General features: G+C 40.2%; 1 protein-coding gene across 1 annotated transcript in view; it reads left to right on the top strand.

The window, feature by feature from the left end:
- Nucleotides 1–437: 437 nt before the first annotated feature.
- Nucleotides 438–25192, top strand: part of CPA6 (carboxypeptidase A6) — an 81616-nt gene continuing 56861 nt past the window's right edge. The window contains exon 1 of the mRNA XM_050331171.1: nucleotides 438–523. Coding sequence (XP_050187128.1) covers nucleotides 438–523 — 86 coding nt within the window. The remainder of the gene's footprint in view (nucleotides 524–25192) is intronic.

Here is a 25192-nt window from a genome sequence, read left to right on the forward strand (position 1 = left end):
CCGTGCCCGCGGGGGGCTGCTCGCCGCCGCCCGGCCCCTGCCAGCCCCCGGCTCCCCGCGGGGCAGGGTGGCGGCGGGGCCGCGCAGCCCCCGCACCCCCCGCACCCCCAGCCCTCCCCGCCGGGCGCCTCCCCGCCCAGTCCCGTCCCCGTCCCGTCCCCGTGCCCAGCCGCGGCGGGGCTGCGGGCGACGCCCGTCCTCCCACGACTTTCCCCCCTCGCCGGCGGCGACCAGCAACATCTCCGAGAGCTCCGCTCCTCCCGGTCCCGGCCCGGGCTTCGTGTGGGCGGCAGCAGCCGCCACCTGGAGCGGGCGCGGCGGCGGTGGCTGTGGCTGTGCCTGCGCCCGTGCCCGCGGTGGCGGTGGCTGTGCCCGTGCCCTCGGTGGCTGTGCCCGTGCCCGTGCCCGCGGTGGCGGTGCCGGCGCGGCCCCGCACGATGTCGCGCCGCGGGCTCCTGCCCCTTTGTCTGCTCTGCCTCCAGGCTGCGCTGCCGCTCCGCGGCCACCGCGGCCGCTACGCCGGGTAAGTCGGCCCGCTCCGCCCGCGGGGCAGCACCGCGGCCGCGCACCCTCCGGTGTGTCTGCGCGCTCGGGCTGCCGCCCTGGTCGTGTGCTTCGCTGGCACTTGTAGCGTGTAGCTCTTGATAGAGGTCCTGTGAGCGTCTGCTGGCAATAGGAAGGATGCTGCACTAGGGGGAAAGGAAAAAAGTTTTAGTGTCCTCGTGGAAAAAGAAATTGTGCTTATACGGGGTGGGGGAGAGTGGAAAAAGTTTTAGAGGCTCCACCGTGCTCTGCAGTGAATGAAGGTTTATATTTTCCTTCAGGGGACAATTTTACTGGAACTTAAAATTGTTTTTAAAAAAGTTGAACAATGTGCAGGAGTACTATGGAATGCATAAGAAGCTCAAGCAATAAGGGAACTCGATTTACTGTAAGCAAGTGAAGACAAAGACTTTTATATGTATTTCAAACTAGACTTTTTTCCTTTTTTAATTTTGATTTTAAGTCCAATTTTGTGTTAGAAAGGCAAAGTTTGAATTAAGTAGTAGTAAAAAGGTGAATTGTGGTATCATTGCTAGACTTTGCCTTCAAAGTGTATGGTTTTTTGCCCTGTTTAAAGACTTTGTTTTTAGAAAGTATTTAACATAAGAAGTTTACCATGCAAATGAAAATGCAGTCAAATTTAGGAGCATTAGAAGCCAGTGGCATCTGTTCACATAGGGTATAAAATTCTTTCCAACTGACCAGTAAATTCCTCAGAATAAGCATACTTCTCTGTGGTAGTAGGATGATGTATTATTCTTCTTGTTTTATTAGCCAAGCCAGGCATAGAAATTCCCCTACTAAAATGAAGTTTAAAAAAACAAACATGCCCTAACCTTCAAGGATTTGGTAATGTGATATGAAGTCATTCACCCCTAGGTCACTATTAGTGATAGAAAGTAGTTAAACAATTGACAGCTGTTTTGCCATCTCTGTTCAGTTCCTCAGGTTCCAGTATCTGCCTGCACTGGGAAATCAAACAGGCCACCACGGTCAGGAGCCCTCCTGACAGTGCTGGAAAGGAGCAGGACAGAAAACTAAACTGTTCTTTAAAGCCAGGGTGCTGCTCTAAGTTTTTTGCAGCAGCACTGCTCTCTTTGTGTGGAGCTCATAGCACTGCGCTGGTCTCGTACGTATTTGTTTTAATTCAAGGTTGCATTCAACTCATTTCCAGGTGGCATTGAGATGAATAACACATTGTCAGTGCTGGTACTTAACTTTTTCTGAATAATAATTACATGAACGATCTACTAATTGATGTATGAGATGTCAAAATACACATTTTAATATCCTTTAGGTTTGGCTGAGATTGCCAACGATAATCAGGTTTGTTCAAATAGTAAAAGAGGCATGAAGATTCAGATATTGTACCTGTGCTCGTCTATGTGACTCAACAATTTTGTTTAAAGTTTTAAAAATTATTTTCTTGTTTAAGCATTTCATGTTCCTGAGGTGACATGTGAAAGACCTACCCAAACTCTCCCTTGTTGATTTCTGTTTTAAAGCTTCCACAGAGACTCTAGTTTAAAAAATGAGGTTTCTCATCGGCTTCCAGAATTTGGGCAAGCACAACAAAAATCACCACTCAAACAAACAAACAAACAAACAAAAAAAGGCTAGAGTTCATTATAAAACCTCTTGGTCAACAGGCAGTTGTACTAGGGGGGCAAAATACATTTACAAGCCTTGCTGAAAATGTGGGCAACATTTGAAACAGAAACCAGAATGTGTACTACATCTGTAACACAAACTGGAAAAACAACCTAATATTTTTCCCACTCTACTAATATTTTCCACTTTCCATTCTACTATCCTGGCATTATTCATGTCAATAAAAGATGATGGAAAATTAGTTAGAAATGGGATGAAGGTTTCTTCAGAATTATGAATATATCTTGTCCATCTGTCATCAGCCCAGTGTCCTGAGCGGGATCTTTTTATTTCTTCTGTGTGTGCCATTGATTAGAAACAGTTGAGCAAGTACTGCCATTACTACTGAACCTGGCCATCACTTAAGGGGAAAAAAGGTTAGTAGGGTTTTTTTTTGAGAAAGCCAGTGGGGAGTTGAATAGTTTTGTAATGTTCACCATTAAAAAGGGTGTACCAACAAACGGACTTCATTGTGAGCTAAGAAATAGCTGTGAATCCTAATCATTTCTGTCATGCCAGAAGCGTACCATATAGGGGAGAGGCATAAATATAATTAAGACAAAGGGATGAGAGAAAAAAAGAACAACAAAAAGGAAAAGCAATGGAAAGCATTTCTCATGAACTCAGGCCAGCACTATGAGGCACAGTGCAATTGTAGCTCCTTAGCTGAGTACTCAGGCTTTAATTAATTGGTATTGCACATGTGTCTCCAGACTGTGTTCAGAGCAGGCCAGGTATGCCATATGGACATATCTTTAAGGAAATGTGTTCCAGATACCTTTGGGAAGTTAGCAAATAGTTGGGGAGCCTCAACAAAGAGGAAGCAGCTCTCATGCCCACTGATGTTTTGCAAAGACTGGGGAACATTTGCTGCCTTCTGCCTCACACAGCATGCAGTTCAACCTACCTCTGTGCTCTTGTGCCTGAAGGAACTTAACTGGAGCTGTCTAAAAGACACTGCTAATCAGCTACCCAACAGCAAACTCAAAACTATACTCACACACACACACATAGTTTTTTCTTCTTGCATTTGCATGCTCTGTTCAAAGGTTCCGGGGAGATGGGCAAGAGAAAGACATACACACGTCAAGGTTTGGACAGAGTAGATGTGCTATATTCAAGAGGATTTTTCAGGAGACCATTACCAGAAGTTCAAATAGAAGAAACAGGGATGACCAAATGTATGGGAACAGTTTAAGTGCCTGAAATAACCAAGAAAGCGAGGACTCTTTGGTCTCCAGTAGAAACAATTTAAGGCCTGACAGATGTCTACAAACTTCGATTAACATGGACCTAATGGATAGACATCAGTTGTTCACTGTTGCTTCCAATTACAAGAAGCAGGAGACATAAAAGGAATCTAGTAGGAGCCAGGTTGAGACCTGTGGAAATCCTTGCTGAAGGATTTGAAATGTTTACAAGGATTCAAGGGGGCTTGACAGATCCATAAAAGGACAAGTTGCTAGATAAGATACGGAAGTAACATTTAGCCCAGATCACTGCATTGGTATGTTGGGAGAGTACTTTTATCTCACCCTTGTATTTCATTGTTACTCTTTCTTGGGTACTTGCCTGTTTACAGTTTGTTTACAGAGTAAGGTCCTGTTGGAACAGATGGAGTTTTGGGATTTATTTTTTTTTTTTTTTTTTTACCAAATACAGCAATCTTCCTACTCTTAGGAATCCTGTGAAGAAGGAGATGGCTTCCTATTAGCAGGTCAAGATTCTTTGAAAGTTACCGCTTTGACCTTTTTACTTCAGCTCATCTACCTCCACCTGTACATGGTGGTTTGGCATGTTCCTTCCAATTGCTCCCCCACTTTTTGTCCTTCCAAAGCCTTTTCAGAAGCGTGCCTCATCTCACCTCTTCTCTCACCTGTAAATAACCAAGAGCAGGCAAAGGCTGAAAAAATTTGGCCAGTCCTTCTCTAAGGTTTTTGATGCAGGATTTGGAGTCTTTTTAAATATTGGACCACGATGATAACTGCCCCTAAATGTTATGCTTTTGTGGGTTGCAGTACTGCAGATAATTATCATTCCTCTTGGTCAGATGAAGGTTATAGTACCTGCTTACATTATTGTGTAACAACTACATAAAATAATCTAGGAGTGATGTGGATAGCAAGGAAACAGTAAAGAAATTTTCTGTAATCCAAGATATAATGTGCTGTAGCTACTGGGACATTACATCCTGAAAAGTGCATAAACCAACTGTTCATGTAGATAAGGACAGATATCAAATCTGAGAGCATTCAGCAAATTTCAGGTATTTTAATGCCCATTAATACCCCTACATACCATAACTGATCCCACAATACCTTACACACAATGGCTGGCAATTGTTCTGTCTCATGGAAAAAACACATGGGAGTGTGACGAAAATGAGTTGAGGGAATTGAGAAGTGGAAAGGAACTCCTCCTGTGCTATTCCCTCTCAGAGTTTTTTCCAAATGTTTTAATCAGGGACTAAAAGCTCTGCTGTGTAAAAAAAGTTCTTTCTCCCTGCTGCTCAGCTCTCCTTCCCCACCCCGAAGTCAAAGTAAAATGTCATGCACAAACTAGCAGAAAAGCGTTTGGAATTACCACCACCAGAATGAGATAGAAGGTAATCATATTCATTCAGATGAAACCCACACTTAGTGCTTCCATGAATGGTGTCAAGGAGCTTCTCAAATGTGAAAAGCTGTGAGCTCTCTAGGACAAGTGGTATTAAGTATCCTTTTATTTAAATAACCAATAATTCTATAATCAAAGCACCACTGCTTCCTAAAAGAGCACAGATCGGTGAAATCCACAACAGCTCTGGGATCCCTATGCCTGTTCTTGAAGCAACACCATAGCTCTACTTACGTGCTTCCTCATCACCTGATATTCCCCCTGCACAATAACATTTATGTTCTACAGGAAAAAAAATACCGCCAAGTTTTGATTCTTTTTCTCCTCTATGTCCAAGCATGATAAATTTACCTTTTAAAGCTTGTCTGCCCTCTGATTATAAATGAGAAATATGAAGTGTTTCAGTTGCTCTTTCTTTCCCTCTTTTTTTTTTTTTCTTTTTTTTTAATAATTGGAACAACAGTGCATATCCACATTACCCAGGTGAAGTGCATGCCTGGCAAGGAGGCTCCCAATTTATTATGGCTGTGTCTAAAATGATCTGCAGGTTCGTGTCACCATGTGAGCCTGGTTCCTGTACTTGTTCAAACTGGGACCCCAGTGGCTGATGTTGTGGTTTCTGGTCTCTGGAGGTGGAAGAGATGGGCAAAAATCACTGGGAGTAAAGGAAGACGTAAAAAATCAGGGCATGAGCAAAGCTTGCACCCATACTTAGGAGCCCTGAACCTTTCCTAGGTTTCCTACATTATGTGCAACCTATGGTCTGCCAGTAAAAATGATTCTTTTGGAAGTGTAAAACCAGTTCCAGTAAACACTTACTCTTTCCTCATTTTTAAAAGTATCTATGTTACAAATGGGAATGTAGTGTATTGTGAAAGAAAATTCATTTTCAGGCTTGATTTTGAATCCAACAATTATGTTCTGCAAAAAACAGGATACATCTATACTTCTAAAAATAAAGAATTCACATATGAAATCTGTCTAGACCCTCAGTCTAAAGCATCCACTTTGAATAAACCAGTTTCACTGTCTCATGAAAACAATCAGGCAAAGAAATACAGCTTTTCCCAGAGCTTCTGGTACTAGTTGCAGGGAACTCCAAAACTCCTACACTATATTCACTTCCAGATGCTGCTGCTGTGAATTCACTCTCCCAGAGTCACTCATAGGCTTCTTAAAGTGAAGTTCTCAACTATGAATGTTTTGTACGGGACTTAACAAGCACTTAACAGGGGACAGACGCTGTATAAATTGCACACATACTGATTTTTTTTTTTTTTAAATTTTAAAAAAGGAATCTAAAATATGTGAGCAATTCATGTAAAAGACAGTGGAACCTACTTGTAGTCCAGAAGGAAAATCACGGTTCTGGAAGGAGCCAATTTGAAAAAGGGAGGGTAAAAATCTGCTTTTTTTGAATACATTGCTAATAATTAACCCTTAGTTTCATACACTGCATACAAGTGTATCACACAGTGCACAATAAACAGGATGCCACGTCTCATCACCTGAAACTCTAGTATCTATAAAATGTCATCCCTATGTCTGAAATGGCCTTACATGGTCAAAATGCTATAGGAAACATTTACTTCTCTATCCAGTTGGAGGTGAGTTGCCACCATTAATCATTTCTCACTATCTCCAGAAGGTAAACTCTGTCATCTCTGTTTTGCAGAACTGCCCTTCACTTACATTTTCTCAATTTTACTTCTGAATACATGACAGAAAATGTACTCCCTCTTCTGCAGTAGAAAGTAGTATTTAAGAGGGCATTGTGTGCATAATATTCAGGCAAAATTCAAGAAATAAACTGTTCTATTGGTCATATATTGGGCATCTCTTCAGTTCTGTAAGCAAAACCTGCTGTGTGAGCATGCATATAGCAGTAAAACCTGAAAACACCAGTGTGGATCAACAGTCAGTATTTTTATAATGCTTAGGAAATATGATTTGTTTTGCTCTCAGGCTGTAGATAAAGATAATTTTTCTGTAGTTTGACCCTCTACACAAAAATAAAATTAAAAAATCCCATTAAAATAAACAGTATCGTTACTGTCCCTTGCATACCTACCTTACCTGTTTATGTTATTGGTATTACTTTTCATGCAGAAAACAACTTTCAGTGAAACCTGTACTCTCTGTTCTATTTGCAACAATAATCAGGTTTAGTTGCAAAATTAGAACCAATAATTACATTTATACGTTAGACCCTCTCTGAAAACCCTGCTGCAGGCAAAACTCCTTGCAGAACTCAACAGGACTTTTGCAGGTCTCAGGTTTGCAGGAACAGATCCACAGTCAGCAAATTTCTGGAGACAATTAAGCCCAATCCCAATTTTGATTTAAAGGCTTTGGGCACAGGACTGAATACAGAATACAAAGTTGTGGTTCTGGTTTGATGTTGGTGTTACAGCAAAACATGCATGAATTTCAAAGGTGTTACTAGTTTGCACCTCAATACATCAGATTAGAATCAGACCTTAAACAGACACTGATAGTAAGAAAAGCATCTGTGAAGAAAACTCTAAAACTGCATTTTGTGCAAGGCATCTGAGGGTAGGTGAGCCAAAGTACTCAGACATGAATGGGAACAACATATTCCATTTTTTCTAATATTCTGCACCTTGAACTTGCCAAATGAGAAGAAAGGGATGGGGGCTGGAATCCAGCAATGAACAGGCAGCAAAGACCCTTTCTTTCTTGTTGTGTCTGCTCTGTGCAGGCTGAATGCTCTGGAGTACTAGGTTCTGCTAACCCTTTTCTTCCTCTGGGGTACAATGGGACTTAAATTTTATGTTTATTTAAAGAGAAGCCACAACATAAATTTACCAGACAAAGCAATAAGCAGAAAAGCATCTGCTAAGGGGATGATGTTCTAGATTGCTTAAATACAACCATGGAAAAAACCAGATGTATCTTACCAAATCAAAACAGTTGTTCTTTTCTTTATGTTCTGCCGCTCAGTTAAGGCCACTCTACAGGGGAGACTGCCAAAGCTGGACTTTGAAAGTCAGTTTGTAGGGGGTTTATTACAGTAAAGTTGTTCTAAGAAAATCTTACTGTTTCTTACATCATACTGTATTTCAAATATCTTCTGAAGAAAAACGATACAGTTAGCAGCACCTCATGGTTGACTCAGAAAATAAAAAGAAGCTCTTTTTAATTTATATTAAAAATAAATTCTGGGTGTTCACAGACCAGAAAGCCAGTCATATCCTGGGCTGCATCAACAGAAGTGTGGCCAGCAGGTCGAGGGAGGTGATTCTGCCTATCTACGTCGCTCTTGTGAGACCCCACCTGGAGTGCTCCAGTACATCCAGCTCAGGGCCCCCAGCACAGGAAAGACATAGACCTGCTGGAGTGAGTGTGTGGAGGGCCACAAAAATGGAACATCTCTTCTGTGATGAAAGGCTGTGAGAGTTGCGATTGTTCAGCCCTGGTGCAGACTGCAGTGAGACCTCATTGCTGCCTTTCAGTACTTTAAGGGGGCTTATAAGACAAATGAGGACAAACTTTTTAGCAGGGCCTGTAACAATAGGACAAGAGGTAATGGTTTTAAACTAAAAGAGGGGAGATTTAGACTAGATTTTTGAAATAAATCTTTTACAATGTTGTGAAACACTGGAACAGCTCTTGTTGGCCAGGGCTCCATTCAACCTGACCTTGAAGGTTTCCAGGGATGGATCATCTACCACATCTCTGGGCAACCTAAACTAGTGAAAGATGTCCCTGTAGAGGGGTTGGACTAGATGGCCTTTAAAGGTCCCTTCCAACCCAAACTATTCTAAATTACTTTAGCAGGCTTGATGGAAAACTGGTGCACTCTTTGATTTACTTCACCTTACTCCTAACAAGATTACCACCAGATGCTACTCCAAGGCTGCAGTGCAGTCACACAGCCAAACCCCACTAACCCCACTAATAGCCACCTGCTGCCGGGGCAGTCGGTTGTGCTCCTGCTGTTCCAAATGTTCACCCTCTGCTCGGTGAGTGGCACTCCTACGCCTACAGCAAGCCAATTGCAGGAGCGCAGAGAGCAAAAAAACACTTCTTCCTCTTTTTTTCTCCCCCTGGACTAACTGACAGCTTGTCAGACTGTGATCTGGCTGCTGCAGAGCTTCTGGGGTGTTTCTGTTGGCACAGGGAAGGGGCAGGAATGGCTGTTTTTTTGGTACCTGTCTGTGTACCTCAAGCCTGTCAGTCTCCCTGTGCACATATGAACTGGAGACAGTTGCCTGAAACCAGTTAATTTCAGGTGTGTATTCCAAGGAGCACACCGTGCATTTATCTTGGCAGAATTTGGCTTCTTGATCAGTCCCAGCTCCCAGATTCCCCTCCAGACCTATGTCTGAGGAACAATCACTAATGAATGTTTCAGGCTCACAGAGGGAATAATACCATGCAGGCTATTTTCATTTTCAAGTAAGCACCTTCCTGAAAGTGCAAAACCAAAGAAAAATTTAACTGTGGTACTAGCCATCATCCCCTGTGTTTTTTGAAGCAAAGGGATTTCACCATTCTTAATGTCTGAAGAAGCTTTAAGTCCTTCTTTATATAACAAACAAGACTGATGTGATAGTGTCTAAAGAAAAATAACATCTTCATTAAATTTATTAAATAGGTTGGTGTTAGGCACATAATAGCTATACATGTCAAGGAAACAGTGAAGACATTTAATTGTGTGTTTTATTAAGAGCTCTGCCTTTTTCATCATGGTGCAGTTTCCACAGGGAAATAAACCTTGGGCTCACTTGAACTGTATAACAGAGGCAGCCAAGAACATGCTCTGCCCAAAATTTATACCAAATAACAAGAGTCACCATGTAAGCACAGTGCCAAGTCTGGGCTGCTAAGTCAAGTGTCTCCACAGAATGAGCTCGTGTCCTTGCCGGCAGTACACAGTGTAAACACACCCGGTGGCACAAAGACAGCACAACATGTCCTTAACCTACTTGGTTATCAACAGGCTGGATCCCTGATCCATCTGGCTGTGGCAGTGACAATGCTAAAAAATGTACATGGAGATCATTAATAGAACATAAAGTCTGAGTAATTTGCTTTCTTTGTGAAAAATTAAATAGTTTCACCTTCAGTTTGTTCAGTTGAGGTTCTTTCGTTTTGCTTTTAGCAAAAGCAGCTTACTTTTGATATAGTCAAACATAATCATGTTTTGATATAGCCAGAAAAAAAGGCTTCAGAGGAAATCAAAGCATTTGAGTATAAAGGGTAAAAGCTTTTATATTCACTCTCCAGCAGCATTTAAATAATTTCTCGTGTATTTTTGGGGGCCTAGCCTAGAATGTTAACTGCAGTGTAATATGTAATTATGCAGGTTTTGGTCAGTACTGCAAGAATTATCCCTGTTCAACACTAAGTTGTCCTGAGAGAGAGTGGCTCTCCCTCCAAAGTGTCTGCAAGGAGTGAGAAACTCAGGAACCAAAGGCTTCTCTGCTCAGATCACATCTTGTGAGGAACCCTGTCTGCTTGGCATAGGCTGTCCAGTTTCTGAGCACATTTGGTGTATCATATCTCTCAGAGGCCCCAGGCAAAGGAACATTAACTGGTCATAGAATCATAGAACCACAGAAATGTTTAGGTTGGAAAAGACCCTTAAGATCATTGAGTCCAACTGTTAACCCAACACTGCAAAGTCCACCACTAAACCATGTTCCTAAGCACCACACCTACATGTCATTTAAATTCCTCCAGGGATGGTGACTCAACCAATTCCCTGAGCAGCCTATTCCAGTGCTTGACCTTTCAGTGAAGAAATTTTTCCATCATCCTCTCTCAGACAGATACATGACAAAGACACTGATCTAGTCTTGTCAGACAGTTCTGGGCTGACATGGAGACAGAAATGTGGATATTTCAAGCTCAAATAGGGTGAGGGAGGATTCAGGGGCTTCAGCCTTTCCTCCTGTCTACAGCATATGTTGTTTGTCACATGAAGTAGTTATATCTTTCAAGGCCTTGCATCTAGCTTCACCTGCAAAAAAAATCTATATCAAATTAGGAAGCAGATGTCCAGAAGCAAGTTAGCAGGTGTCACAGACCTGGAGGCTACAGAACCATCAATGCACCCCCATTAACATCTGCTCCCTCTATATATGCTTAGTCCTTAGCCAGTGGCTGGCGTGCAACCCACTAGTGTGTTATTTTTCCTATGTCCATCCCTCTTTCCTTGGACCTGTCATCTCTTCTCCATGGGATAACTGATGGTTTTTTGACTACATGGTGAGTGATGGACAAAGAGGCACCCCAAAAGACTGATTGCCGGCACAGGCTGCCCCTGGTGACCAAGATGAAGGACAGTATGTAACCATTAGCATGTATCACCCATAAACAAATGGGAACACAGTTAAAAACCATAGAAAGATTAAATAGCTTAAGCCTCTCGGGAGATCATGGAAAAGTGAAGTCAAGTCAGTTTCCTATGAGACAAGCAGTCAGTATAAACTAGTGCTCAAGATGAGTTAAACCTTATGTCTGTTTTTTATGATGGGCAACCTCTCCGAATCCTATAAAAGCCCCACGGAGTAATGGTGGGTGAAGGGCTCCACGGAGCAGGAAAACATGATCTTTTGCTTCTGCTGAATGAAACTGCAAGTGTGAGGGGAAAACCCACAGATTTTACCTTGTCAGATGAGATCAGTCCTACTAATTTGCAGACAGCGAGACATTTCCATGAAACAGTTTAGGGTACAGAATTGTAGAGAACGAGGCATCCACACTGTGCTCTGTGAAATCTGATCTTTCTGCATTGTTTGTCTTTAATCCAGTGACCATTATCTCTGTTGAAAAAAATACATGTAAGCTTTTATGTATAGCAGCTACACTGGGGGTGGTCTTTGAATTAGAAGGCATGTGGTTGCAGAGCCTGAAGCAAGTCACGCTACTGCAGCCTGCACTGTTATACTGGGAAAAAAGAAGAAAAAAACAACAGAAAGCATTCTCCTGGATGGTTGAAGAAGACAGGACTCTGAGAACTAGGAGGTCTGAGGAAAGAGGTTTCAAATATTCAGGTGTATTTACTGTGAAGTGACATTAGCTGAGGGAAGAGACGTACATTTTAAACGTTTAAATGTTTAATTCTACAAGTAATGGATCTGCTTGATTTCAGTTATCTCGTTAGAGCTAATGAAATACAGTCTTAATGGAGTAGCTAATAGCTGACCAATAAAAATGTAAAATAATAATTCTGTTAAAACGTAAAATAAATAAAACAACCCCAAAAAAATTTTATGCAGGGATCTCTAACTGGGAGGACCAGTTTCAGAGCAGGCAATGGAAAAAGTAATTCTTAGGGTGTATTTAGCAACCAAAGTCCCTCTGCTCCTCTGGAAAACATTACTTTTTGCTGGAGGAAAAAATAAGACAAACTTCAAGCAAACAAATGAGGAGTTTTTAAATTAGTTGTTGTATAAAGAACTTTGCTTCTTACAAGAATGAATAAATAAATGGGTGAATTTGAGGGGAGTTTTTTTAAGTTATAAAATTGCATACAGAGTATTTATTTTTAAACTGGATGGCTATAAAACACCAGATGTTGTACAATGAAGTAATCTCAGAACAAAACTGGAATCTGTTGTCTGTGAGGAACACGCAGATGCTCGCTTTTAGCAGTGACATCTTGCTCATAAAACAAGGACAACCAAACACTCCTCACCGCATTCAAGACTCGTGTCCCCACTGCGTGTAGGGTTTTGTTGTTTTAAGGTTAATTATTACTCATGTGAAACAAGGAAGGGAGGGTTTTAAATTACAGTTTATGAAGAAAGAAGTAAGAGTTGTCTTATCTTATGGTGGGGAATAACTGAAGGAAATGTTGCCTCTTGGTGTGGCAGCAAAAGTCAAAGGGGTCTCTGCTGTTTTGGCAACACGTCGTCCTGATGTATGGCTTAGGTCGTTCCCCTCTATTTTAGAAAAGCAGAAATGGAAGTACAACAAAAAGATATATTTTTTGTTTGAGATGGAAAAAAGAAAATTCTGATATAAAAGCAAAGTATCACCTCATACCTTGTGCTGCTTCTTTCATAATATAAATTTTTTGGCAGCTTGTTCTTAGCCATGGAACATGCCAACTCCACTTTCCATGAAACTTTATGTAATGATGGCTGATCACAAAAAGAATATAAAGAGAAAGAAGCTGCAGAAACGGAGCCAACAATTTAATGGTTTTGTAAAGCTCTAAATTTGTGTGATATTAATTCACACAGCATGTCAAGTGTAACTCAGAGTGCACATATTTTGCCCATCCCAGCTTTATAGACTGAAATAATTGCAAATGGAAGTTAATTCATCTTACTATTTTTTTCCAGTATACAATGTCATAAAGAAAATTTAAATTGTAAGTGTATAAAAACAGAGAATGTAATTTTATCTGGATTTTTAAAAGTAATGTAATATCAAAAATAAACACAACTCTGTATCTGGCTTTTGATTATAGCATTTAGTGGACATGTCCTGTTACTGCTAATTTCCAGAAAAAAACCTTCCTTTTATAATTTTGATAAATCCCATTCCTTCAGGCATATCAAAGCAGCTGTCCTCTTCTAGGACAAAATGTAATGCGAGGCTTAGGTTCAATATTGTTCACAAGTTTCAAAATTTGTGCACTCAAGATAGCGTAAGATAATACAAACATTATGTATTTCTTCATCTGAAATTTCATCTCCCTCTTCTAGGTCATTTCGGTCAAATTGAGCTATGTCCTACTTACCCGCCAAAAACTCAGCACAATTAAATAGACCAACCAAATCTTTACCTTCCCTAGCACAGCATTTTTCCTTTAGATGGGGAGCAAGCACATTAGAGGCTCTGTCTCATAAAATCATTGGGTGCTACAGCAGCAGAAGCAGATTTCTAGCAAAAATGCTGCCTGGGGGACATTTCTTGGCAAGCAAGAGCTCCCTGGTGGAAATAGCATTTGGCATCAAAAGTTGTTTCACAGAAGGCCTGTGTACACAGTTTCTCAGTTGTCTTTTTCAAAGGACCTTTCCTTTTGCTGGCTCTGCAGGTGCTGAGCTGAGATTACAGCCTGCTGTGTAAAATCCTGCCCCTTTTCCTCATACCTGCCTCTCCGTTCTCACACTTTCTACTTCGTTGTCCTCATGTCTCATCGTAAACAGCCTGCAGAACTGTTCTGGGTAGGGACTGAGGCATTTTGTTACCTGCTGGGTCAGCAGATAATTTCAGATCTTTGTTGTTGTGTGACTGCATTTTAATCAGGCAAGAGCAGTTTCAGCTCTAAAATGGGTCTTTTGGGCAGTGGGCCCAGCCAGTATGATAAATAGCAGCCCTACACAGGTGAAAATAAGCTTAAAAATTTTTTATTATTATTAATGTTTTCAGTCTAGGGATTTGTTTTCAGTTGGGCAGAGGACAAGAAATGCTGATGAGATGATTTGTTTAAAGAGTTAGTAGTTCTCTTCAGCATTTCATTAATTTTTGTGAATTACTGTAGCAGGAAAAAAAATCACACTTAGGGAATTTCCATAAAGTATCAACAGACAAAGCTCTGTTTCGTAACATGTTGAGTTTATATGAGCAAGGCTGAGAAATAGCTTATACCTGAGTACAAGGCTCTACTGACACCCTCTGAACTTGGTATCTTGCTCTCCTGTTCTCCTGGATCCCTCTGGATTTTCTTGGTTTATTTGCTTAGTTTTGGTAGTTCTTGGGGTGTGAGAGTTAGAAATAGGGATCAATAAAGAGGTGATTAAGCAGGCGGTCATAAACAATAGCTCTAAGATATTATCTATGCTGTTTGTTTCAATCCAATGTAGCTCATATCCTGGATGAAGTGGTAGCAGTGTCCTTTTTCACTAAAAATCACAACTATTTTTCATGCATTCACACAAATATGTGCATCAACATTTCTGAAATGGGGAAGTCGTCCATAACCGTTGAAACCTGGTAAGTCAAAGCAACACACAGAAAGGTAACTGTCTTTCACACAGAAAGCATGAGCAGCATGATGTCATTCAGTTAGGTAGACTAAACATTCTGTCTTTTCTAGATAAAAACTATAAAACCTTTAGAAACATTTACTGTATCAGGTATCCAACGAAAATTACAGTAATAAATCTGAGATCTATAAGAAACCATATTCCCAGGACAATTACAGAATGCCCTAGGCATTTACTGTCTGCGTGCTCTTAGGCAGAACATGTTTATACCATGTTTCATAAATCCAACTTCTGCAGCATGGAGCTGTTTATTCTAAGAGCACAGCAGTGAATTGTCTAAACAAAATGAATGACATTAAACCTCAAATGGCAAGTTTGGTATTTCAGTGACAAAGGCACAATACTTTGAGGAGATCTCTGCATTTGTGGTTTGTCTTAGTTTAGCAGACTATATTCCAGATTGATGTTTAACAAATAATCAGTGTGGTAATGCTTTTTAACAATCTAGTAATAAACAAATGTAATACCATGTCTCAAGAAATCAGCTGTAAGTTGTTTTAACAGTGCATATAACATCTGTTTATTACCACAGATGCCACATGGCTCCAGTTGGCACTAATGGGATTTGCTGTGTGTTGTCAGTGTACTGAGTCTTTCCAAGTAGTCCCTTCACCATCTTCAGTGGTTTCTCCCAGTAGAAGAGCCAAAATCACTATGTCACATTCAGCATGAGTAGTCCAGTCCATAAATCAGATGTAACCACACCTTGAACTTTGAAAACACAGAGTTGGTGCTTTTCCAGTTAGGAGTTTTGGGAGAGCAGCCAAGGTACTACAGGGAGGTTTTGATGAAACTGCAACAATAAAATCAGAATTCAGCCAAGAAATGAATGCTCCTTAATTTGAGGGAAAAGTGATTACCGGGCAAATAGGAGAGATTTTCCCAAGTTCGAGTTCAGAGCGTTAAGCCTTTTTTTTACGTGTGTGGAAGTAAAAACCAATAACAGCTATGGCTTTTTGGTTTAGCAGAGTTCCTAAAAAGTAGATTATGTTTCTTTTCTTGGTAACATAAGGAATTCCCAAACCACAGTGCATTATTTCTCTGAAGAATATTTTCAAGTCAGACTTTTACTGCAAGCTTACAGCTTTGTTGTTCCTTTAGATAAAATGAATATCACTGCCACGTGATTTTCTGAATTTCTACTTATCTGTTGAGTTGCTGGGGAAGAACACAGATATTGATTCAGAAACCTGAATAATAAAACAAGCTGTTTTCTCCCAAGGGTACTAAATTCTCTAAAGTGAGTGGAATTGTAAAGCATTTTAATTCATGTTGTGACTAGAATTTCCCACCCTCAACCCACATTAAATACCTCACATCACAATACCTCACATTAAATTGGGAATGATTTATGGTGTCCTTTTGGCATATCAATCACAGGGCCCATAAGCAAAGAGTCAGTAAAGGCAAGAGAATCTTCCAGGCGTGAGACATCTTGTTCTTTGGCAGCCTAAACAGATTTTATATTGCCAGCTTTAAACTGGGCCTTTGAGTTTGCCACATGCTTTAACTAACAATGGGCTGTCTGGACTGCCATGTGTTCCTGGTTGTGGTAGCTTTAACATTTAATATTTAGGTTTATTCCCCACCCTTCTCTCTCTTCAGAGGATCCCCACAAAGGCAAACCTTCACACTCAGCCCTAGTATTTAGGGCTTACAGCCTGGCTCTTCTAAGCCTCTAAGTATGCATTTCTAATTGGGACTGGGACAAATTTACAGTACTACAAGAATTATGATCCCTCATCGTCCAAAGTTTTACACCTGTAGACAGTCAAAGGAAACAATTAAAAGATTTCCCATCTGTGCAAAACCATTAATGCACCTATTGACTGGTTGGAAACTTCTCAGTTGCTTTCTTTACTAAACTGAGTCTGACACCTAGTTTGGTGTCTGGCTCTGTTATCAGAAATCTTTTACTAGAGGAAGTCAGCTGTGAACTGTGTTTTTTCAGTTATGAAAATGTGTCTAGAATTAACTGGTTATGTCATCTGAAACATAGACTGCACATACTCCCATTTGTGTATATCTTGATTTAAGGTGTTCTGCAAAGAAGCACCATACTACTTTTAGAAGTAAATGGGAGCTGCTGTTAGGCAGAAAAAGAATCTTGATTATCTCCTGGATGTTAAGCTCTAATAAAACATAAAATTGCTTAAAATCAGTAGTTTCCAAGTTACATGAGATAGAAAACAGAGGAAATGAAATAGTTCATTCTTAGTTTGTTCCATTTCTGTGTAGGTTACAGCATCCTAGTACTCTTGCCCCTACATCTGACACTTGAGTCTGTATCTGACATACCTGCTCTGCTGAATGGTCTAGGCTTTTTGTACCTTCAGGCCCTCTGGAGCTGTGAAACCAGTTATAGTCATGCTGATGTTAATAATTTCTTTTTTTATCTGCTCAGATCATGCAATCAAAAATATCTGAAATATCGTGGAAAATGAGTCTCCACTGCGAACCTCTGTACTCAAACCCAGCAGATAAATAACCTCATGCTTTTGTTCTCTTGTACTTAATATTTCTTAAGCTTCTCTTAGAGTCTGCACAAGTTATTTGAATACTCAAAGTCAACAATGACCAGAAAAGCAGAGAAGCATCAGACCAGAGGATCACAGTTTTCACTCCTCTCTGGCTCAATGTGCTGTTTATCAGAGGTGCCAGTGACTTCTCACGAACTCCAGACAATTATTAAACACCAGTAACGCTAAGTGATAGTCAAGTGATAGCTGTATTTCTGTATTATACTGTATTTATCTGGTCATGTGTGATAGCATGGTCATTTACAAGAGCAACAACACAATACTGGGATGCCACTTACTGCTGCAGCAATCTGTCTGGAGCTCTAGCGAATTACCAGGCTTCCTGTGGGCAAATGGCACCCAAAAGACTCATCTACCTGGGGAATCAAGTTCACTTTATCTACAGAACTGATAGCCTCTTTCTCTTGGCAATTGACCTTCAGAATAAGTGTGAAATGCAAACCTCAGAGGATATAAAGAGCCCTTAAATCTACCAAATCACTTAGTAAAATCCATCACTATTGGCTCAGACAAAACGCTTCCTAATTTAAGGCTGAAATTTAAATGTTACTCAAAAATAGTGATATGAATACTGAAAAGAGAAAAGAAGCTAAAAACATCAGAATTTGTATTTAGTCTTTTACAGCACTTAATTTTAAAAGTTAGGCTAATGGCATGAGATTCTAAAATGTGTGAGAACAGGGAATTTATGGGTTTGCAAAAGACCTTTAGAAAGCTGTGTACATGAATAACCAGATCATTAAATTATTTTATGGAGAAGTTTTGAAGAAGAGTGCTTTGGTTTCATTGGCACTTGCTTACAACTGTAACATTTCATGTAAGAATCTAATGTGGTGCTGAGAAAGTTAATTTTACACATTTAAGTATGCAATGACTTTGATAGCATTCAGATATCAGTGCTCATGTAACGTAGTGCCCTTGTAGGCAGAAAACATCTGTCATGTAGAACTGGCAAAAACAAAAGGTACTGTGGATGTTTTTTGATTAAATTGGCCCTTGACAGAATAGAAATTTCTGTGGGGTTTTTTCATGCTTTCACTGATGCAAAAAAAAAAAAAAAAAAAAGGGCAGCAGAGGTATTTAAAATACATTTTAATAAAACTTTTCTGGAAACTAAATAAATAAACTTCCTTATTATTATTTCTCTGGAAATAAATTTCCTGAGTAGTTATTGACAAATTAGGATTTACCTCAATTACTACGAAAGTCTCAGGCTGAAATTGCTCTCACCAGAAGGCTTGTGTGTTAATGACATGGATTTGAGTAGGGAAAAAATGTTTTCTGCAAGCGGTGGTGTAGTATGTACATCCACCCTCTCAAAGGCATGGTCTTCTGTGGGAAAAATTGCCCTGCATTAGTTATCCTACCTTTGGTAAATTTAAAGTATGAAGTTTGATTAAATTTAAATCTAAGCAAAAATCTACTTACAAGTCTTGCCATATTGAGTCAAAATACTACCCCTTCAGGCTATGCCTGTGTTAGCAGTTAGTGCTGTGTAGACAGATAGACAATCTGGTTGGGTTTTGCTTTGGACTGGTTGATCTAATGCCACAGACTGAAAGCTGGTTTGAGGTTGGGGCACATTACATCTACTCCAAGAGCATCTCTCAGTTTGTGTTCAGGCCAGTTCATGCACCCTCAGACTGGTCCTGTCCGTCATGAAGAAGCCAGAGGCTGTGTCATAGTGCAAACCACATGTTCGTAAGAAGGGACACTTAGGTTTGCATCAGAAGTGCATTTCTGATCTGAATTAAAATGTTTGTGTAGCATCTGTCCCTCTCCCAGCACCTAAAGCATAAGATGTCTGAAACAATGCAGCTGTTAAATGGTGTGCTTCTGCAAAGGTTTTTTCCTAATCTCCATCATTTATCATTGATAAAGATACTGAGATCTCTGAGGTGTCTTGGAGGGGAATATGAAACTGTTGCATTTGTGATCACTTGTTTTTGTAATTTGTGAGTGTAATAGGGAGTAGCTTCCATCCAGAGTGGTCCACAATTCCTTTCTTTGTACATTTTTAAAAGCTTTACTAAGCCATTGGCTCCTTTTTCAGAAGAATACTTTCACATTGTAATTAGATTTGTATTGCCTAAAAATGAAGTAATTGCCTGCTCTATACCATGAATGTATTTAAACTAGCAAGATTTTTCCTCTCCTTTGCTTTGTGGCCCAGAAAATATAACTGTAGAAACAAATGTAGTTACTATAAAGCATTCCCATATACAGTCTGTGTGCTGGGACCTCTGTGCTAAAGGCTGTCATGCCAGTAAATATGCAGATCACTTCAAACCACTGTCCTCAGAGATTAGAAATCAGCTGACTGACTAACCACCGAAGCAGTTCAGGATCATTGATACCATTTCTTTTGTTAGCTGAGGGCTGAAGTGACTCATATTTAGTGATCACTATTTGTCCTTCAGTAAAAGATTTTATTGGGGGAAGCAAAACCTTTACCTGTGTGACCTGAGACACCCATCTGAGTGGGCTTAGGGGAATTGTCCCATCAGCCTTGGCTTGGGTGGCAGGTCTTTTATATCTGGGAAGTGCCATGTAGTCCACTTGAACCCACGGCTGTCATTGCACTGTGGTGCCCACCTGGCACCGTCTTGGTGGGTGCTTCTGCCTTGTCAGCTCCTGCTGTGAGACAGCTGTGCATCACCAGGAACCAGCCCCAAGTATGTTAGCTATGCATACACCACACCCAACATAAATATAGCAAAGCATGAACACTCAGTATCCATTTCTTCCTTCAATTCACTTGCAAAGGTGTCTTTTCCATCTTTCCTTTACGGAAACCAAGGCAATTCTCCAATAACAGAGGTGCTTTCATGTTTGAAGTTAGGAGTCATATTACCATGAGTGGGCTCAAGAAGTGTAGGGTGAGTCCCAGCAGCCCTGGAGAGGTTTTTGAGGCTGAGCTAAAGATTTAAGAGAAGACACCAACTTGTCTGCCCTTGGCAACTTCCCTTGTAGTAAACTGAGCACAGCTGTCACAGCTTCTTGCTTGAGGGCAGAGGGGAAAAACTCCCCTTACATACCACACGGCGTGAATCTTCACATTACTTCAGGTTTTTGGTTTACTGAAAAAGAGTGAACAGATTCTGTAAGGGCAATTCAGTGTGCTTCAACATCTCACTGCTGTTCCTCATGCAGGTGATGAAGTACAACCAAGAATTCATCTGGCTGTCCCCTTCCGCAGGCACATCCAGCTGACTGAGCAAGAATGGCCCAAAATAGAGATGCTTTGATAAAGATAACCACCTTTTGACCCATACTAATCTTCAGATAATCTCAAACCATGTTCATGTTGTGTATGCCTTCCAGAAGCATATCAAGAAGTTTTTAAGGAAATTTAAGTGCTTGAGGCACAAAGGAAAGGGAAACGGAAGCATCTTGCTCTAGGTATCATGACAGAAACAGTTACTGGAGGCAGGAAACTGGCTCTGGTCAGGGCAAGTGGGATTACTGTGAATATCTGAGGCTCCTGCAATATGATCCTTCATCCAGCAATGCTGGGCAGTTTGGTACATCTGTAATGTGGTAGTTGTTGACCTAATGCTCATTTGTACTATGGGTTCCTTAATGTTCAAGACTGTACTCCTTGAGCTAAAGTGCTACCTCAGAGCTTTCTGTTTACAGAAACAAACAAAAAATTCACTGTTTTTCTCGTGGTTTTTTCACATTGTTCAGTGGCTCCTTGTTACTGTGCTAAAACTGCCTTAAGGCAGCTTCTACTTGAAATCACTTTAGTGTGGATATTTTAATCTGCTACTTCCTTGCATTGATCATTTTACTCTTCTATTTCCCAATTGAGTAGTATGAAAAAGTTTGGAAATCTACTACTAAAAAATATTTAATTATTATTTATTTTATATTTATATTGGCTCTAAGTACGGTATTAATAGGACTTAATAACATCACCTTTGCTACTCCTGTAAAAAATTAATTAAAAGCAGATGATCTAGTTCCAACCCCGACCATCACAGTCAAGCTGTGTTCCAGGTATAGACTCTTATTCCAAAGTGCTTCAGCTCAGTAAGCCTTCTGGTCTAATGGAGAGAACCTAGATGTTGGTAGCTTTGTTGGGTATTACATCTGACTCACACTACAGTGAGGATATTTTGAAACAGAAAAAGAAGGAAAAGGAAAGCCACCAAGACTGAAAATGTTGCAGAGGGGGTTGTGCTGCAGAAAGACTTGTTTGCCCATGCCAGGTAGGTATATTTTGAACAAATACCAATAATTGATTACCTTGTGGATTTCAGGGCAACAAACATCCTGCAACAAACATTTTGCCCCAACATCTGCAGATCACAGATGTCAGCAGATAGAAAAATTCACAAGCAGGTTCCCAGTTTATGCAAGCAGGCATAATTCCATTCACTTGAATAAAACAATGTGTATTAACACCAGCAAAAAATAAAAGAACACCAACTGCTTTTGAAAGATATTTTAAGAAAGCGGTTATTACTTAAATATGTAATATAAATCTTTGTCCTTGTGGTCATAAACACAGATTGCCATGAAGTTAAACATCCTCAGAGCACAGTTATAATATATGCACTACATTTATTCCTTGGTGAAGTATTTTACCTCACTTTAGTTACATAAATAACCTCACCAAGACCTGTTAATTTATTCATTGCCTGTTAATCCTTGTTTCTCACCCTTATTTTAAAAATATACATTTATCTTCTGCTAATGAGGAACAGGCATAAAAGTCATTCTCAGCTGGCTCGAGGAAGCATGTCAGAATGTGCATTAGGTTAGTGTACAAAGCTCAAAATAAAGTGCTCCAAGCAGTCATATCCCTGGAATCAGAGAACAGCAATTTTGTGAAGAAAAAAGGGATGAAAAATGCAATAAAACAGATAGGCATAAAGTAATGCTACCAGACGAATATAATATAAAATAGCTTAACTATATTGTGCTTTATACTGTACTGGACTTCTGGAAGGTGATTCATATCTTTATCAGTCTGAATAGTCTTGAGATGTCCATCTCTCACTATGGGCTGTACCGAGTCAGGTGGAATGGACCTGGGCCTTTAACACGGGTGCTACAACCACCTGCAAGAAGAGAGCTGTCAAGAGGTGTTTTGCCACCATCCCTGCCTAAGGTTATTCTTTTTGCAAAGTACTCCCTCTCGGTAGTTCAGAATTGAGGCTGGTCTGTTAACAAAGTTGTGTTGGTAGAAAGGGCAACATTTTCTTACATGCCTACAAACATTATCTCCCATCTGCTTTCATGATACAACAAAATCGTTCTGTCTGTTCATGGCACCACGATAGAAGGTGTGGCAGGGTTACAGGGGGAAGCTCAGGGAAGACCTGTGCAATGGGCCTCATTTTCAATTGGATTGAAATTGTGACAAGCTCAGTAGGTCCAGTTAAACTAACCATTATTATCTTAACCACAAACAGACTTTACACTTTATTGCTTAGAGAAATCTTACTATGGCATCCTCTAAGGTCAGGCTATTAGCAAACTAAGAGGCACGAAAGTTTCTGCAGAACTCCAAGTTGTTCCACGCAAACAAGTATTAACACAATCAAGATGTAAATATCTCCAGTATTCCCTTAAGTCAGAAGTGATTTTGTAGAGAACTGACACAGCTTTAATCTAGTAGAGAAAAATTATTTCTCAAGCAGCTTATAAAAATGGCAAAATATAATTGCCTTAATGGTTGGTGCAGCTGCCTTACAGGAGCTGTCTTCAGAGAATAAATAATTTCATTTCCACTAAAATATTTATATCCCTCCCCAAGCCTACAGTTTGATTTTGTGTTTCTAATAGCAGTCTGCATTTGGTGCGCTTTTGTTTTCTTCGACACTATAGGTACATTTTTCAGTGATAGGATAGCAGGTCAGTTGTGTATGGTACTCGGGACTGGTTTGAGGAACAAGAGAAAAAGAATTTGTTCAGGAAAATCCAGATCAAAGGAGAGGCAGGATATGCATATCAAGAGCAAGTTCAAAGATACAGATCCATCAAATCATGCATAGCTATCTTGTTTATGCATGGCTGTGTTATACACTTCCTTCCCATCCACTACTTGCTGTGAAGTGAGACCGCAAACTTGCCATCTAGTATAAACATGTTTAAACAGAGCATCCTGACATCTCTTTTTATCAAGACACAGAGTTGAGTGTGTGTAAGAAGTGTGATGTACGTATTAGAACATCATTAGGGATTAAGACAATGTTATGTGCCTTCACAATGCCTCTCTCACAAGAAAAGACTAAATACCACTTAAGAAATGCACTGCCCTGAGAAGCAGCGGCAGTCACATCATGATAAGAGAGCTCTCTTGGGTCACCTTTCATTTTTTAGGCAGCCTGGCCAGGAAGACCCTCCTCTCTAATTCTTTCCCACCACATTCTCTACATTATTGATCAGTTTTGTTTGTTGGTTTGGGGGTTTTTTTTAAGCTTTCACTTTTGACACTGAAAAATAAAACAGCCTGGATCCAGCTGAATGCACAGTAAAATGCATGGCAGCCTGTCTTAACCAGTAATTGGCCAGCACAAATGTCAGTCCTACTGATAGCAGTGTTGTATGGGTAATCTGCCCCTGAGAAACCTTGTACCAGGTTGGAACCTAAATTTATTACTATAAAAGGGCAGAAGGATAAAATGGAGTGTCCTAATGGAATAGACAAATGCAAAGGCATTGAAAAGTCTTGCACAGCCTTTATAAAGTGAGTTCCATGTCCAGCAAAGTGAGTCTGGTTGGCTTTTACACCCCAACTCCTAAATACAGCTGACCTCAGGCTTTCCATGGGTGCATCTGAAAGTCCCTTGCTGATACATAAAATCACTTTATTTTTTAAATAATAAATAGATTAAAAAACCCCCACCAACAAAAACCCCATTCTCTCTCTTCCCTAAAAAGGAATGTAACAAAATCCAGTATGTTCAAGATGGAGACTACCAAAGCAAAGGCACTTCTACATGGCTATTGTGCTGATTTTCACAGCCTATAAAATAAGTAATGAAGATATTTATGATGATCACATTAAACACACTTTTTTGGTTGTTGTTTTTTTAATCTACCGTTATATTCAAATGTTTCCTGATGTTCGGATCCTGCAAGCAATTAGGGGCACTGTTAATTTTACTGACGTGTATGGTCACATGTGTATTTACATGCAGGTCCTAGAGTTGGTTATACCTGTATTTTCTGTGTTTATTCTTATCTACCTTATTTATGCTTTCGACAAAATATTGATAGAAGTGCTGCAAGCAGTCATCTGAAGAGCTGCTGCTCTGTGAGCAGAGAATGTGACAGGGAGGGCCACACACCTGAGCTGGCAGCATGGGATCTCCAGAGGGGCTTTGGGCAGATTATCAAGTAACTCATATGGTATGAGAAACTAATGAATGTAAACCCTGTGTTTCTAAAAAAAATGCTTGGAAAAAAGTTACAGAGCTTGAAAACAGCTTAAATGCCTGTATAAGCAAAAAGACTACGTGCATCCATAAAGCTGGATAAGTGTTTCCCTCTTTGTATGCTAAAAATGTCCCACCGTGGAAGGTTTTTAAACCTTTTCTATAAATTAATCACCGTGGAAAAGTGGTTCTTAAGACAGAACATTCTGTGAATCATAAAGTTGCTCTTTGTAGTACTACAAGTAGTTCCAAAGGGTTGTTTTGAACTCCCATATTAAAAGATAAATCTGGCCGTTATATGAAAATTACAAAAATGTAAACATTAAAAATCTGTAACAGTTAGTAAAATAACACTTCCTGTTGCAGACACATGCGTGCATAATTTGCTTATACTTAACGGGAAATTGGATTGGTTTTTCTAAGGAAAGATGGGTCAGTAAATACATTGCAATTTGAAGGATACATGCTGCAGAATTGCAGC

The sequence above is a fragment of the Myiozetetes cayanensis genome, unplaced genomic scaffold (assembly GCF_022539395.1).
Source record: "Myiozetetes cayanensis isolate MyiCay16 unplaced genomic scaffold, myiCay2020 scf1, whole genome shotgun sequence".
Taxonomy (NCBI): domain Eukaryota; kingdom Metazoa; phylum Chordata; class Aves; order Passeriformes; family Tyrannidae; genus Myiozetetes; species Myiozetetes cayanensis.